The sequence below is a fragment of the Bombus pascuorum genome, chromosome 7, assembly GCF_905332965.1.
Source record: "Bombus pascuorum chromosome 7, iyBomPasc1.1, whole genome shotgun sequence".
Taxonomy (NCBI): domain Eukaryota; kingdom Metazoa; phylum Arthropoda; class Insecta; order Hymenoptera; family Apidae; genus Bombus; species Bombus pascuorum.
In genome coordinates, this window is record NC_083494.1 from 949315 (window position 1) to 962297 (window position 12983).

At 31.4% G+C, this 12983-nt stretch overlaps 2 protein-coding genes across 5 annotated transcripts in view; both read right to left on the reverse strand.

The window, feature by feature from the left end:
* Positions 1-12983, reverse strand: part of LOC132909017 (tetraspanin-5) — a 190711-nt gene that overhangs the window by 92572 nt on the left and 85156 nt on the right. For 3 of the 4 annotated variants that reach the window (XM_060963599.1, XM_060963601.1, XM_060963598.1), the window contains exons 4-8: positions 8860-8934; positions 7282-7380; positions 4429-4557; positions 4163-4213; positions 239-349 (exon numbers count right to left, since the gene is read on the reverse strand). In XM_060963599.1, coding sequence (XP_060819582.1) covers positions 239-349; positions 4163-4213; positions 4429-4557; positions 7282-7380; positions 8860-8934 — 465 coding nt within the window. The remainder of the gene's footprint in view (positions 1-238; positions 350-4162; positions 4214-4428; positions 4558-7281; positions 7381-8859; positions 8935-12983) is intronic. The other variant, XM_060963600.1, reaches the window with a different exon arrangement.
* Positions 1-12983, reverse strand: part of LOC132908981 (U2 snRNP-associated SURP motif-containing protein) — a 199995-nt gene that overhangs the window by 46267 nt on the left and 140745 nt on the right. The window lies entirely within an intron of this gene.

Below are 12983 nucleotides of genomic sequence, written 5' to 3' on the forward strand. Positions count from 1 at the left end.
AAGTAATTAATAGAATAAATATATATATATATATATATATATATATATATATATATATTCTGATAACCAACTATTTATTCCATTAATTACTTTATTGTTATTCTATCGTATATTTACGAACTATACTATATATATAGATCGATCGATGTCCAAGCAATCGTAGAAATTGCATAAATGAAAAGAGAAAGTTTAAACTCGTATTTAGCACAGTCAGTGACACGTTTCAACGGCAATGTACCTGTAAGACCATTGTGCTGACAACAGTACCAGCGACAGGTACGAGATTCAATTCTAGCCATTCTTCGCCTGCTCTTAGACAGCCTCTCTCGTATATACTCCTCTCCCCAGTCTGCATTTACCAAGTGCAAACAAAATGATTGAAGAAACCACTATGAAAGTTTCTGCATCGAAGATTTAGGGTTATGTTGTCGTGCCTGCGGCATGTTGATAACGCGTACAAACATCGATACCTCGTTTCTACGTATGAATAGTACGTCGACCACTGTCCAGTTATCGAATTTCGGAATTCGAACATCGGAATTACGCGTGGTTCTTTAATTCTCTATCTTCTGGTTTTATATTGCGTTGATTAGACTACGTTCAATTTTTTTAATTATACGGAATGGTCCGTAATTGATGGTAGAATTTGGTACGGGGCGATTCTACGAGAAAAAATACGACAAAAATATAGAATACAATTTTTCTGTACGACGGTTCGTTTGCGAGAAGATCGAGTTTGAAAATTTGACTAATTTCGTATTGAACAGGAATATCCGATAGGTTAAGTGAGAATAAGTAAAAAATGTAATGAAAATATGAAAATATTTAAGTGCATATCTTCGACTTACTTTTTCACGTACGATCATCCTGTACCCAATTGTACTATTAATTACGAACCACCTTGTACAAGGATTGTAGTTTCGAATAACGTCGATGACCGATCGAGAGAAAAGTGTGAAATATGAAATCTTTATTTTGGCAATTTATGCGTGGTAATTACGCAGAATAAGGGAGACACTTTACCGACTTCGACGGTGTTGAAATATTATCGACGTTCGGACTATCTTTTTCCCATACATACGTATATTCTGTTCAAATTTAATTTCCGAGATATTCGTTAAAAATTTCAATTAAATCCAGATTACATTTCATTCTAGAGTAAGCTGCCGCATTTTTTTTACAGCCAATTTAATATTGTACAAATAAAGAAGAAAAATCAATAAGTCATAGGTCATAGGTTGGGCTAAATTAATATCCGACCGCCATTAAACGGCTGCCAACGCTTGCGTAAAATGATTTTCGATGAATCGATTGATGTACAGAATGTTGCACTTCGCTCTGATCTTCGACAGCTCGTAAATGTAACAAATATAGTTACCGTCACTGATAATTTTTGTTCGGTAAACATTTATTCCAGGTAAATTGTTAAATAACACGTAAAATGTATATCTAGGTTTTGTAACCTAAAAATTAAAGACGGTTGAATATATGGGAAAAGATATTCAAAATATCGATAAATATTTGACAATATATTTCAAGATTATCGAAATCGATGAAATGTCTTCTATTCTACATAAGTGTCTTATGCGTTCGAAAGATCTAGAAAGACTTCGTGAGGTTATTTCCTATTTTCTACGATAAAAGATTTTGGATAGATCTGATTTCTAAACGCAATTTCAAAAATGTCGATTTCTAAATTTGTTGATGACATCGAACACTTGCCACGAACGTGACTCAACTTGAGAAAGTATATTACACAGAAGAATAAGAAAGCTATTTTAGAATATAATTAAAGCAAATTTGTGAATAGAACGAACGAACAAGTTCATGAAACAGGTTTAAATGTATTTTATCCATTCTTAATTTATTTTTAATTTTTGACAGGAATTTTTGGAGGATCTCCTTTTAGTTAAAACACAACTTATAATAAGATGTACACACTTATAATTTATAAAATATAGTAACACGAATTAAGAGGAGCAAAATAACTGCTCTCTACTGGCCAAATTATGAAGCTAAACGAACAAGATGAATTGGACATTTCATAATCGCTAGATTTTCATATTGATAACTCGAAAATCGTGTTCTTCGAATTGCTTCACTTTCGTCGCAAGTGTGTGATGTGCCAAGATCTATAGTATGTCCTATCTGGCTGTCAAAACGCTCAAATACGAGTAGTATGAAAAATGATTCAGACAAAATTTGTACATCTTTCGAACGTATCGATTGCCGAAACTGAAATTTCATATTTCGAATTCGCTCTTCTTCTCTAAAAATATGTAAAAAATGTACTTCGATTGGCAACCAATGGCAGAACTAAAGAAAACTTAAATTTTAATCGTATGCTAAATATGAAGCATAAATAAATATGCAGCAACTAAAAAGTACAATTTCAAACTATAGCTATGAAGCTAGCTATTATATAAAATTAAGAACCCTAGGACCTTAACAAAATGTTTTATGCCTTTGTATCTTACGTAGTTATTATAAAGTTAGAAAGACTTAAAAAGTTGAAGGGCCTCTAAAAAGATGTTAGATAGTATAAGATTCAAAACATAAGATAAGACACATGAAAATAAATCGCGAGAACATTGTCCGTGATTTCGTTATCTTTGATAAGAAAGGACATCTACTTTATCGAGGATTGATAATCTTGCAAAACACTCAGAATTTATTTTCATAATTCAGTAAATAGTAAATAAAGAATTTGTAGAATATCTATTTATGTAAAATGGAAAGCGTAAATTATTTAGCTTATTAGTATACAAATTAACTAACAATTCGACGATACAACGGAAATAAAAACCACATAGGATAAATGCTTTCTAGCTTTGAGAATTTCAATGTGTTCTGCATATTTTTTCAAACTATTGAATTTTTACGTTTATTATCCCAAAATGTAGCTATTTGGAAATATTAATAAGAAAAAGTAACATAAAAGTTGTTAAATTTTGTCTTAGTTTTAAAATTGTTTTATCTCCACTGTCATATTTTATTACAAAGCTTCCTTCTTTAATGGCGAAGCTTATCTTGTAACTAGACATGGCAGCTACATTTTAAAGATTAAAATTAAATTGTCAGCACTCGAGACAAATGAGAATCAGCAAACGAAAGCGTAAAAACTAGCGTAGGATTCTGTCCATATTTTAACGAGTATAATAGCTCGTTCAAACTTATTAGTTAGTTAGTGATAACGTGTAAAGTATATGAAAGGCATTGATTAAGAAAAAGCAGAAATGAGAAATTATTTTAAATGCTGGCAGAAAGAATGTAAGTAATGGTTACGGTAAATAAAGTGAATATGAAAACATGGTTTTAGAATAAATGAATGCAGTAATATAGAGTACAATTAATGGAAATATAATTTTTAAGAGAAGAAACCTTGCAAACACGACAAGTAGAAGTTTTCTTTGGGGGTCGAATGAAACAGCTAACTCTTATAAATAAAAGTCGGTTACCGAGCTTTTAATCTTTCAATAACTCTGTTTCTGTTTTACGTTTACTTTACACGTTAATGCTTTAATTCTGTTGCAAAAGTTCACTTGTAACAGGCATTTTGTATGGCAAAAGTTGTGCAAGATTATATACATGCCTTTTAACAAATATTTTAGAGGAAAGTATGAAAGCTAGAATTATGTTTTAATTAGCATTATTTAAAGAGTTGAAAGCAGAATGAGTACAAAAGTTGTGACTTTTATAGATACAATTATTTCATCTTATTAATAATAAGATTGAACAAAACAATATGCTGTTTATTATTTATATATATGCTCAGAGTTGAGAGTTTAATATTAAGAAGAATATTTTGTATTTTCTAAATCGCTTTGAACGGTTAAGCAGTTTGAGCACTGAAGAGCAGTTTGAAAACATTCAACTTTAACTGTTTCAAAGCAAAATAAATGTCTCGCTTGAACTAAAACTCTCTTGCGCTTCTACAGAACTAAAAGTTTCCTATTTATGCAAAAATGTATGGGATAAAAGTTTCAGTAGATGCACTTCATTTTACAATTGTTTTTTCAAAACAGAAAACACGATAGTTAAAAAATTACTGTTATTTCATGTCTACTTGGAAATTTGAACAGTTTCATTCGATCCCTGCTTTTGTTATAATAATACAACGTTTAGCGTTAAAGATAATATTGAATTTTAAAAAATGACTTACGTAGCTAGGTTTTCTAACATCATAGCCGCACTGTTTATTTTTTATAATTTCCTGAAAACATCGAACGAATGATTAGGAGACAATATTTTGATATATAAACTTAATAATAACATTTTTATTTTAAACAATTATTATTATTATTATTGATATTATAAAAGAATCGTCACTGCAGTTCACATGCAATTAATTCTCTATTTAACAAAGATAAGAAATTCTTTTATCGACAGTGAAGAAAAAATATACCAATGTGAGATAAAAAAACTTACATTTGGCTTTCGTTTACAACAGCTAAAAGGCACGCCGCATGCTTCCCTCGAGCCAATGTCGCTCGACGAACAATTGAAATAATTATTGCGATCCCAGTCTTTAGGGCCCTCGATGCCGCAGCACTGTAACTGTAAAATACGGTTGCGTTAATTGAATTACACTGTGATTTAATTATGTAATTTAATAACGCTCTATTTCGATTACATATTAATTCAATTACGTTCAATTATGTCGTAATCCAATTACATAATATGAATTACGTAATTGAATTGTTAAATAGGATTACAAAATTGGAATTGACGCAATTGAATTACACTGTAATTTAATTATTTAATTTAATAACACTCTATTTCGATTACATATTAATTCAGTTATGTTTTAATCCAATTACATAATTTGAATTACGTAATTGAATTGTTAAATAGAATTACAAAATTGGAATTGACGCAATTGGATTACTCTGTAATTTAATTATGTAATTTAATAACTCTCTATTTTGATTACATATTAATTCAATTACGTCCAATTATGTTGTAATCCAATTACATAATTTGAATTACGTAATTGAATTGTTTTAAATAGAATTACAAAATTGGAATTAACGCAATTGAATTACATAATTTCAACTATCGTAATTGAATTATATAATTTTAATTACGGAATTGAATTACAAAACTGGATTATTACTCATCGCATTTGCAAAACGTCACTAGTTCTAACTTTACAGTTATAACAACAACATGCTGAAACATTTTCTCTTAAACGAAAATTAATCAATTGAATTAACTAACATCAAATAAATCCAATCAACACGTGTTGTTTTCGTTCTTTAGCAACTACGTACCAGTAATTTGATGTTCTTTAATTTGATATGTAGCTTAACAAGTATGTGCAGCGTATCAGTATTTAACATGTTGCTTCGTGTAACAGCACTTTAGTGTCTAGCACTGAATAATACAGTGATGAAAGAAATAGGAACCTCGCCATTATAAATAAAGTCAATATTAAAAAGGAAAAAAATACAAAAGCGGAAGACATAGTATCAATTTGCTTAGCAGAAAGAGAGAGAGAGAGAGAGAGAGAGGGAGAGGGAGAGGGAGAGAGAACGTGTGAAACTGCTGTTCAAAGAGCTTCGTTAAACTTAAATGCACGTTCTTTCTTCACGCTCGGTGAATTCAATAATTTTCTTCGTATCATTTCGCGAAACTGTGAAACAAAGCGGTGTTTATATCAAAGAATACTTTCTAAAAATTGCACTGTGATCGTAATCATGATTTTTATAAAGTATAATAGCGTAGAAAAGTATTTTAATTAAATAAAGATTGAAGATTCATTTTAATTAAGGTTATAAATATGAGAAATATTCAATCATTAATTTTGCCTTAATTAGTCAATTAATTAATACATGATTCCTTAGCACGTATGATAATTTAACTTGAAATAATTAATTAATTAATCGTAATAATATTATTGCTGAAACTCTTCATTACTATTAACACAATTACTAGTATTATATTAAATAAAATTATTTAATTAATTAAAATGAGTTTGCTCATTGAATATTTCTCATATTTATTTAATTAATGATTTTATTTTAATGAAACTATATTTAGAATGTCACAAGTATCGAAATAATATATTACATTATTTCAAAAAAGTTTTCGTTCTTCGTGCAATCGTAACGAAATATACATTTAACTTGAATAATAAAACTCTGTTGCATACTTTTATACATACAGTGAGTCACCGATGTATTCAATTGTATATATTATACTAAATGTCTTAAAATTTTATTAGCACTGCAACGAGACACGACTATCGTGAATTCGTAATTAACTTAGTAAAATTTCATACGAATGAGAAAATATATATACAAGTTACACGATATTTATTAGAAGTACACATTTCGCAGTGCTAACTTTAAGTTGGGTTGTTTCCAGAAACTGTTGCGTGACGTTCCTCACTTGCTATTTCCTACAACTAGCTATTTTCTATTTAATTGTAAGTCGTGTAAGCTACGGAACACTATCGACGAATAAATACGTTCTATTCGATTTCGTCTTCTCTTACCCGGCACTCGACACAATACCGTGTCAGGACTATAGGCTTGTTCTACTTGTGCGAGACACCCTGTATTGTAGCTTTTAAGGAGCGTTAAGACGATCGATATTATTGTCAATATTTCAAGCTTCTCAACATCGTCGTACGTAAGAGACCGTGTAACGTAGACGATCAATATATTATTGTAATCGATCGTCTGAAGATGCCTATAATGTCGAGATACTTGAAACAGTGACGGTAATATTGATCGTCTTAACGCTCCTTTACATTTTATAATACCAAGGTACTATGTAGGCATTTCATTAGATGAAAGGAAATGCATGCAGAACAGCGATATGACAGTCTCTCATGGATAGGAATTGAACTAACGTAAAGAATAGAGGATTGGAACAGTGGTGCAACTATTGACAGGATCTGCGCAACTGAAGCGACGTAGCAGCGTTTCTATTGAAATCTCACATCTATTGAAATCTCTCATCTTGGTTGTCAAAACGTCAATCGATAAATTCAATCAATTAAATTAACTAATTAATACAGTTATTTAATCAACTTTAGTTAACTAACCAATTAACACAATTAATCGTTGTATATGTACCGGTTATAAAGACAGTAAATTGTATTAATCTAAATATTAATGAATTAATCGTACCGATTAATTGTATCAATAGATCTGTATTAATAAATGCAATTAGTTCATTGATTATTACATTAATAGAATTTATATGCTGTTTTTAATGTAATAGAAAATATATTCCCTTATCTAATTGGACAAATAACGATATGACACGTACCCAATCCTCTTGAATCCAATCGATGAGATTCTGCTGATCAGGATCTTCTCTATAGTGGATGATGAACGCTTGGAAACCGCCAGTGGCTTGTGATTTTATCTGTACACCGAATCAACATGTTAATTCTATGTTTAGCAATAAATTACAATCGATAAAATGAATCCAAACACGATATGAACGGTATGTTGAGTCTTCGGTTAATTCGTAGCATATGAAAATTTTCAGGAGAATTAAACCTTTTTATCCTTCTTTTGACTGACTCGTGTGAATAATCATTTGTGCGTTCCTTTGTGAGAATAGAAATTTCGTACGAGTTTCGTATGAACTATCGAATAGGAATATGCGCGATAGGCAGAATTTCAACTGTTACAAGTAGAAGGTGTACTTGAAATTAACATAGGAACGGCGAGTACATAACTTAAAAGTCAAACTTGCGTGTATGTGCTTATAGCACGTTTTGTAATACCAAAACGAAACTTTAACCTCTGGGATCTAGAACGATTTAAATTGTTAGCAATGCCAAAGAATGTTAATCGTGTCTTGATAATTAAAATATTGAGCTTTTGTTTACTCTTTTAATTTGTACGAATATAAAGCGCCAAATATTTCCGCTATAAATATAATCTATATAAATAATGAATAATTAGTAGCAAATGACAAATAATAAATAATAATCTACACCGTAAATTAAAGATGCAAACCTTAATGAAATGCCATAATTAGGAAAAGCTGTTATTAATTGCAGAACTTGTTTTTTGACCTATATATACGTATAATATTGAATTATATTTATCAATTATATCAAACAAAGATTCTTTTACCATATACTTTGAACAAACTTTTAAATTTGCATATTTTTTTTCCAATGGGACTAACGTATTGTAGTTATTGTAAATATCCAGAAAGAATGGTAAAAATAAATCTTTCACAGAGGGGAAGCAATATTTAAAGTATATAAAATTTATTTCCTTTTTATCGTCCATAACTCTGACTGTAAATTACGTTTACGCGTATTCCATGTAACATAAATATGCTTATTCCACTGGAGATCATCAAGCAGCGAAGAGAGATTTTTAAATTTTACAATATAAAGCATCGTTAAGTTAAATTACTTGTTTCGACGTATAGTTAAAAACAGTTCGAATACAAACGTGTTTCGGATTCATTTTACGATCCGTACAACGAACAGAGTTCCAAGTTTCGTGCAAACCTGTTTAGACAGAAATCTAGATGAAAATGTCAGACCTAAGTTTGTATGACATTTTCGTTTTATTCTTGGTGACAAAATATATTGGTAAAGTTACTACAAAAGCTTGTGAGACAGTTTATATAATAAATGAATATATAGGAAACTTTATTCATCATCCTACACCAAATGATAATAATATAATTTTATATACACGAGAAAAATATTTACGAAGCTTTCATAAACATGAAATTTATCAAGTTCGCTCGTGGAGAAATTTATCTAATTTAAAGAACGTAGCGACGAATAATTCCTAATAATAATCTTATCGTGTACATCGATACAATTAGAGATTATCGCGAGAATATTAATAGATTTTTGATAGAACTCACCCAGTCCTTGAAGACAAATCCTAAGACACCGGCTGCCATCTCCATTAACAATAATAACGCCAGAAATATCGCATACTGGAATAAATTCATATAAAATAATGTTGTAATGAACTTCAATCTCTCAGAATGTAAAATTATGCATTTGATATCATAAAACAAGCGTTAGGATTATTTTTATAATTTTAATAGAATTATGTATCAAAGAATTAGACTTCTGTAAAATCTTTGTCGAACTCCCAATTTGAAAATGAGTATAAAATAACAGGTTTCACAATTTCGAAAAAATTATCAATTATTTCAATTAAAAAAAATACGGAGAAAAATACGATAGAACGATACAAAAGTTAACAGCTGAAAATGTTATTTAAACGATTGTCATGTAAACAGAAACAACATCGTAAGTTGTTATAGTTTAGAAAACTTTTATATGGTACAATTAATAGTAATTATTTAGACTTTAATCTCACCATCTGCTCCTAATTACATTTCAATCCTTTAATCGTTCAATCTGTGTTAAATAATTTAATATTGTTACATTGACCGTAACTCGAAAGTTCGTTAAGAAATACAAACGTATGTGTGTTTATATGTGAAGTACTTAAAGTACTTCTCGTGTAATTACATCGTTCTGCAGCAATTGTGAGGCAAACGCATGATAAAACACATAAAAAAAGTGTGTTGCACGTTATTATACTTCACGCGAAAATCTCACTGTAACGCATTTTGTTACAGCTGAATAATGTAACAAAGTAACATTTACTTGAAATTAAATTCCAAATGCTTTAAATATAAAAGAAACGCTTCAAAGAATAGTAGCAGTTACCTGAATTAAATGTTTTCTCCAATTATACTTATTAACTGTACACATAATGTACATTAACTCTATTAACTTTTTTGGTAAAATCGTCTATTATTTATGTTTATTTATTTGATTATTACTATACCAAAATACACAGATTATAATTTATCCGATGTCTGTCATGATATAATCACGACATTATACCTGTATAATCATACGCTGTGCATAATAATATTATGAATCAAATATTTATCATAGCAAAGAAGATAATGTTAATAGCACTGTTATTTGTTTAACCATTGGATATTCTGTATTACATATCTGATAATTTCAAATCATTTTCACGTTAGTGTGTATCATGTACAAATAAATTCAATTACCATCATCAATAAAAAATATGCAGCACGATATTTTTGAAATTTCAAGTCACAAAGTATTTTTAATTTGTAAATTATTGAATTTATATAGTATATATTAACAGATAATATACGCTACGTGGAGATAATTTTTAATCATCAAGATAAAATGTTGGCATTTATTGTCAACGTCCTTTAATTTTGCGTTTTATGAAAAAACGGGCAACGAGGAAACATTTCCTTTATGAGGAAACTTGAAAGCCGATTCTTTAGTTTCGTGGTAACAAAGAGAGCAACCGGAGTGCTCTTTTGACTTTTTAAGATAACTTTGCCAGTTTGTAGAACTCCTAAGATGACAATGAGTACTCTTATATCCTCTTTTGGACGCAGACGACGAACATAATTCGCTACAAGTGTTTCTAAGTAATTCATGTTTAAAATTAAACCGTCTTTTACATTGCGGAATAGAAATTTTTGAGATAACAATAATTATGATACAGAAATTTGTCCAGCATTTTGCAATTAAAAACAAATTTATGTCCTTCTTTTTCCCTGTTATCGGTATTCATTTTTTCACACTGGTTGCAATAACGTCATTTACACTAATCATAGTAATATTATTTATAGAAATGACATGAATTTTTAATACAAAATGTATTTTTTCTTACATCTTTAGTTAAACGGTAACTATCAATTCTTTGTGTAATTACAATTTATATAGCGAAAGTTTATATAAAATTTTAATTATTGTAAATATTACAAACAACCGTGCTTATTAATACAAGAAATATGAAGCAATAAATTTCGAGCCGAAATCGAACCGCAATCTGAGAAATAATTATTGCTAGTTTCGTGGATATCGATTTATTAACTGAACCACTGCACCATTTTATCATTTTATGAATTCTCTTTATTCGAGAGCGCAGGGGACGCAGCTTAGCTTCGATTATCGATATTTTATGAATTATATCAATATTCTATGACTGAAATTGTTTTAAAGGCATTCGAGTTGGAAGGTTTTACCGTAAAATAAAAACACCTACACTGCTGCTCATAAATATGTGGAGACCTGGATTTGACTGTCAATGTAGGTCGAGTTGTAAAAATCGCCGGTATAGTTCCGAAAGTTATTAAAACTCTCGCTACTCTTGATATAAAATTCCCGAAAAATTTCCATACTTTCCATATCGCGTGTAATTTTCCTATAGCGAGCGCCGTAATATTAGGAATCGACCTTCTACGAACCGAAACCGGTCGAGTTGCTCTTCAACTATAATGAATAATACCGATTCTACTGATAGTAGACAATCTAGATTAGATAGTAGATGGGTAGCGATTCGATTAGGTCAATAACATTCGTGAAATGGACTAATCACGCACCGCATGATGCAAACCGACGTACACGAGTGTTTACTATACCAACACGTATGCGTAAACAGATACGTTGAAATAGTACACACCAGCTTGCGCATATTCCGCTTTAAATCAGAGATATTCTGTCTGTGTGAGAAACATCCATAAACTAAACTCAAAAAACCGACATATGTCACGTTTTGGCATAGACGCGCTGGACGAAGACGTAGGAACTGAAGTACTCAGCCAGGAACTGATACATTCCGCATACCATAGTTGCGATGAAGCAGGGGAGTTCGACGTTCTTTGTCCGAAGAACATGCTCCACCCGAGGATCGTGGTACTTAAATAATGGACGTTGTTCGTCTGGAGCGGTTGAACGAAGAGGAGAAACATTATGCGTTACATTGTTACATATCATAGAAGAACGCTTACGGAGATATAAACTACCCGGTGCTCGTTTATCATATATGTATAAAATCTCATGCAAAATTCCGACGGGACATGATATTCCAGTCAATACGAGGCAGTAACGTTTCCTGCCGGTACATAAAGGTGAATTTACACTGTATCTCTTTGAAGGAACGAGAGTGTCAGGTAGCGAGAGAACTTGAAGACGACGAAATTGCAGCTTCTCACTCACCATACGACTCGACTGCGTGGATCATTCCTAAAGAAAAGAAAAACAGTCCTTTTGAATATACCTGGCCTACCAAGCAGGATGATTGATTTTCGTGAATAGAAAAACTCTCCGGATCACGTGTCCAGGCAGGAAAGACGCTAAAACTCTGGAGGAAGTGGGTATAGTTGCACCTCCTACCTCTCTGTATAGCGCTGTCTAAAACTACATTGTCCCCACAGCAAGAACGATATATGAGCGTAGGGAAAGATTTGATACATTGAATGAAACAATATTAATCCTGGAAATAAAAAGAATTGATAAAATAACTCCACCTTCGCTATCAACAATATTTAATACAGGAGACGATGAAATATCTGCGGGGAATTCATGGGATCAGTATCTTATAGAGTTATAGGATACTTAACGAAAAATAACAGAGATTGAAACGCATCGACGACAAGATCAATAAAATTTGAATTCAATAACAACTATCAGACTACAGGGTTTGGCACTGAAATGTTCGTAATGATAATATGCTGTTGCTGTTATAGTAGAAACCAAGGAAGTACACCGTACACCTCTCGGGACTCTGTTATTACAAGAAAAGGAGGAACGCGAGGAGAGAAGTAGGGAATACGATAGCGAAAGGACGTAGTGTAATAAGAGCGTCGGTGTAGCAGAAGTAGAACCGAGAGGTTCTCAGAACTGTGAAGTTCCCAACGGAGAACAACTACCAATAGAGAATCCCATAATCCCCTCACCAGGTGCAAATTCCGAGCAGATCGGACGGAGCGAAAAATCATTCTACAGTCTACAACAGAGTCCTGTTCATATTGCAAACTACTCATCGCGCTGAAAAGGACTCGTGTAGGAAAGCAACATATTCTCTCGTGCACGGTTAAAGTAAAGAACGCAGCAAAGAGAAAGTCGGGACGCATCATCGAACGTTTCCTCTGCGACCAGTACATTTTGAGGAAGCTGTACTAGTTTCCTA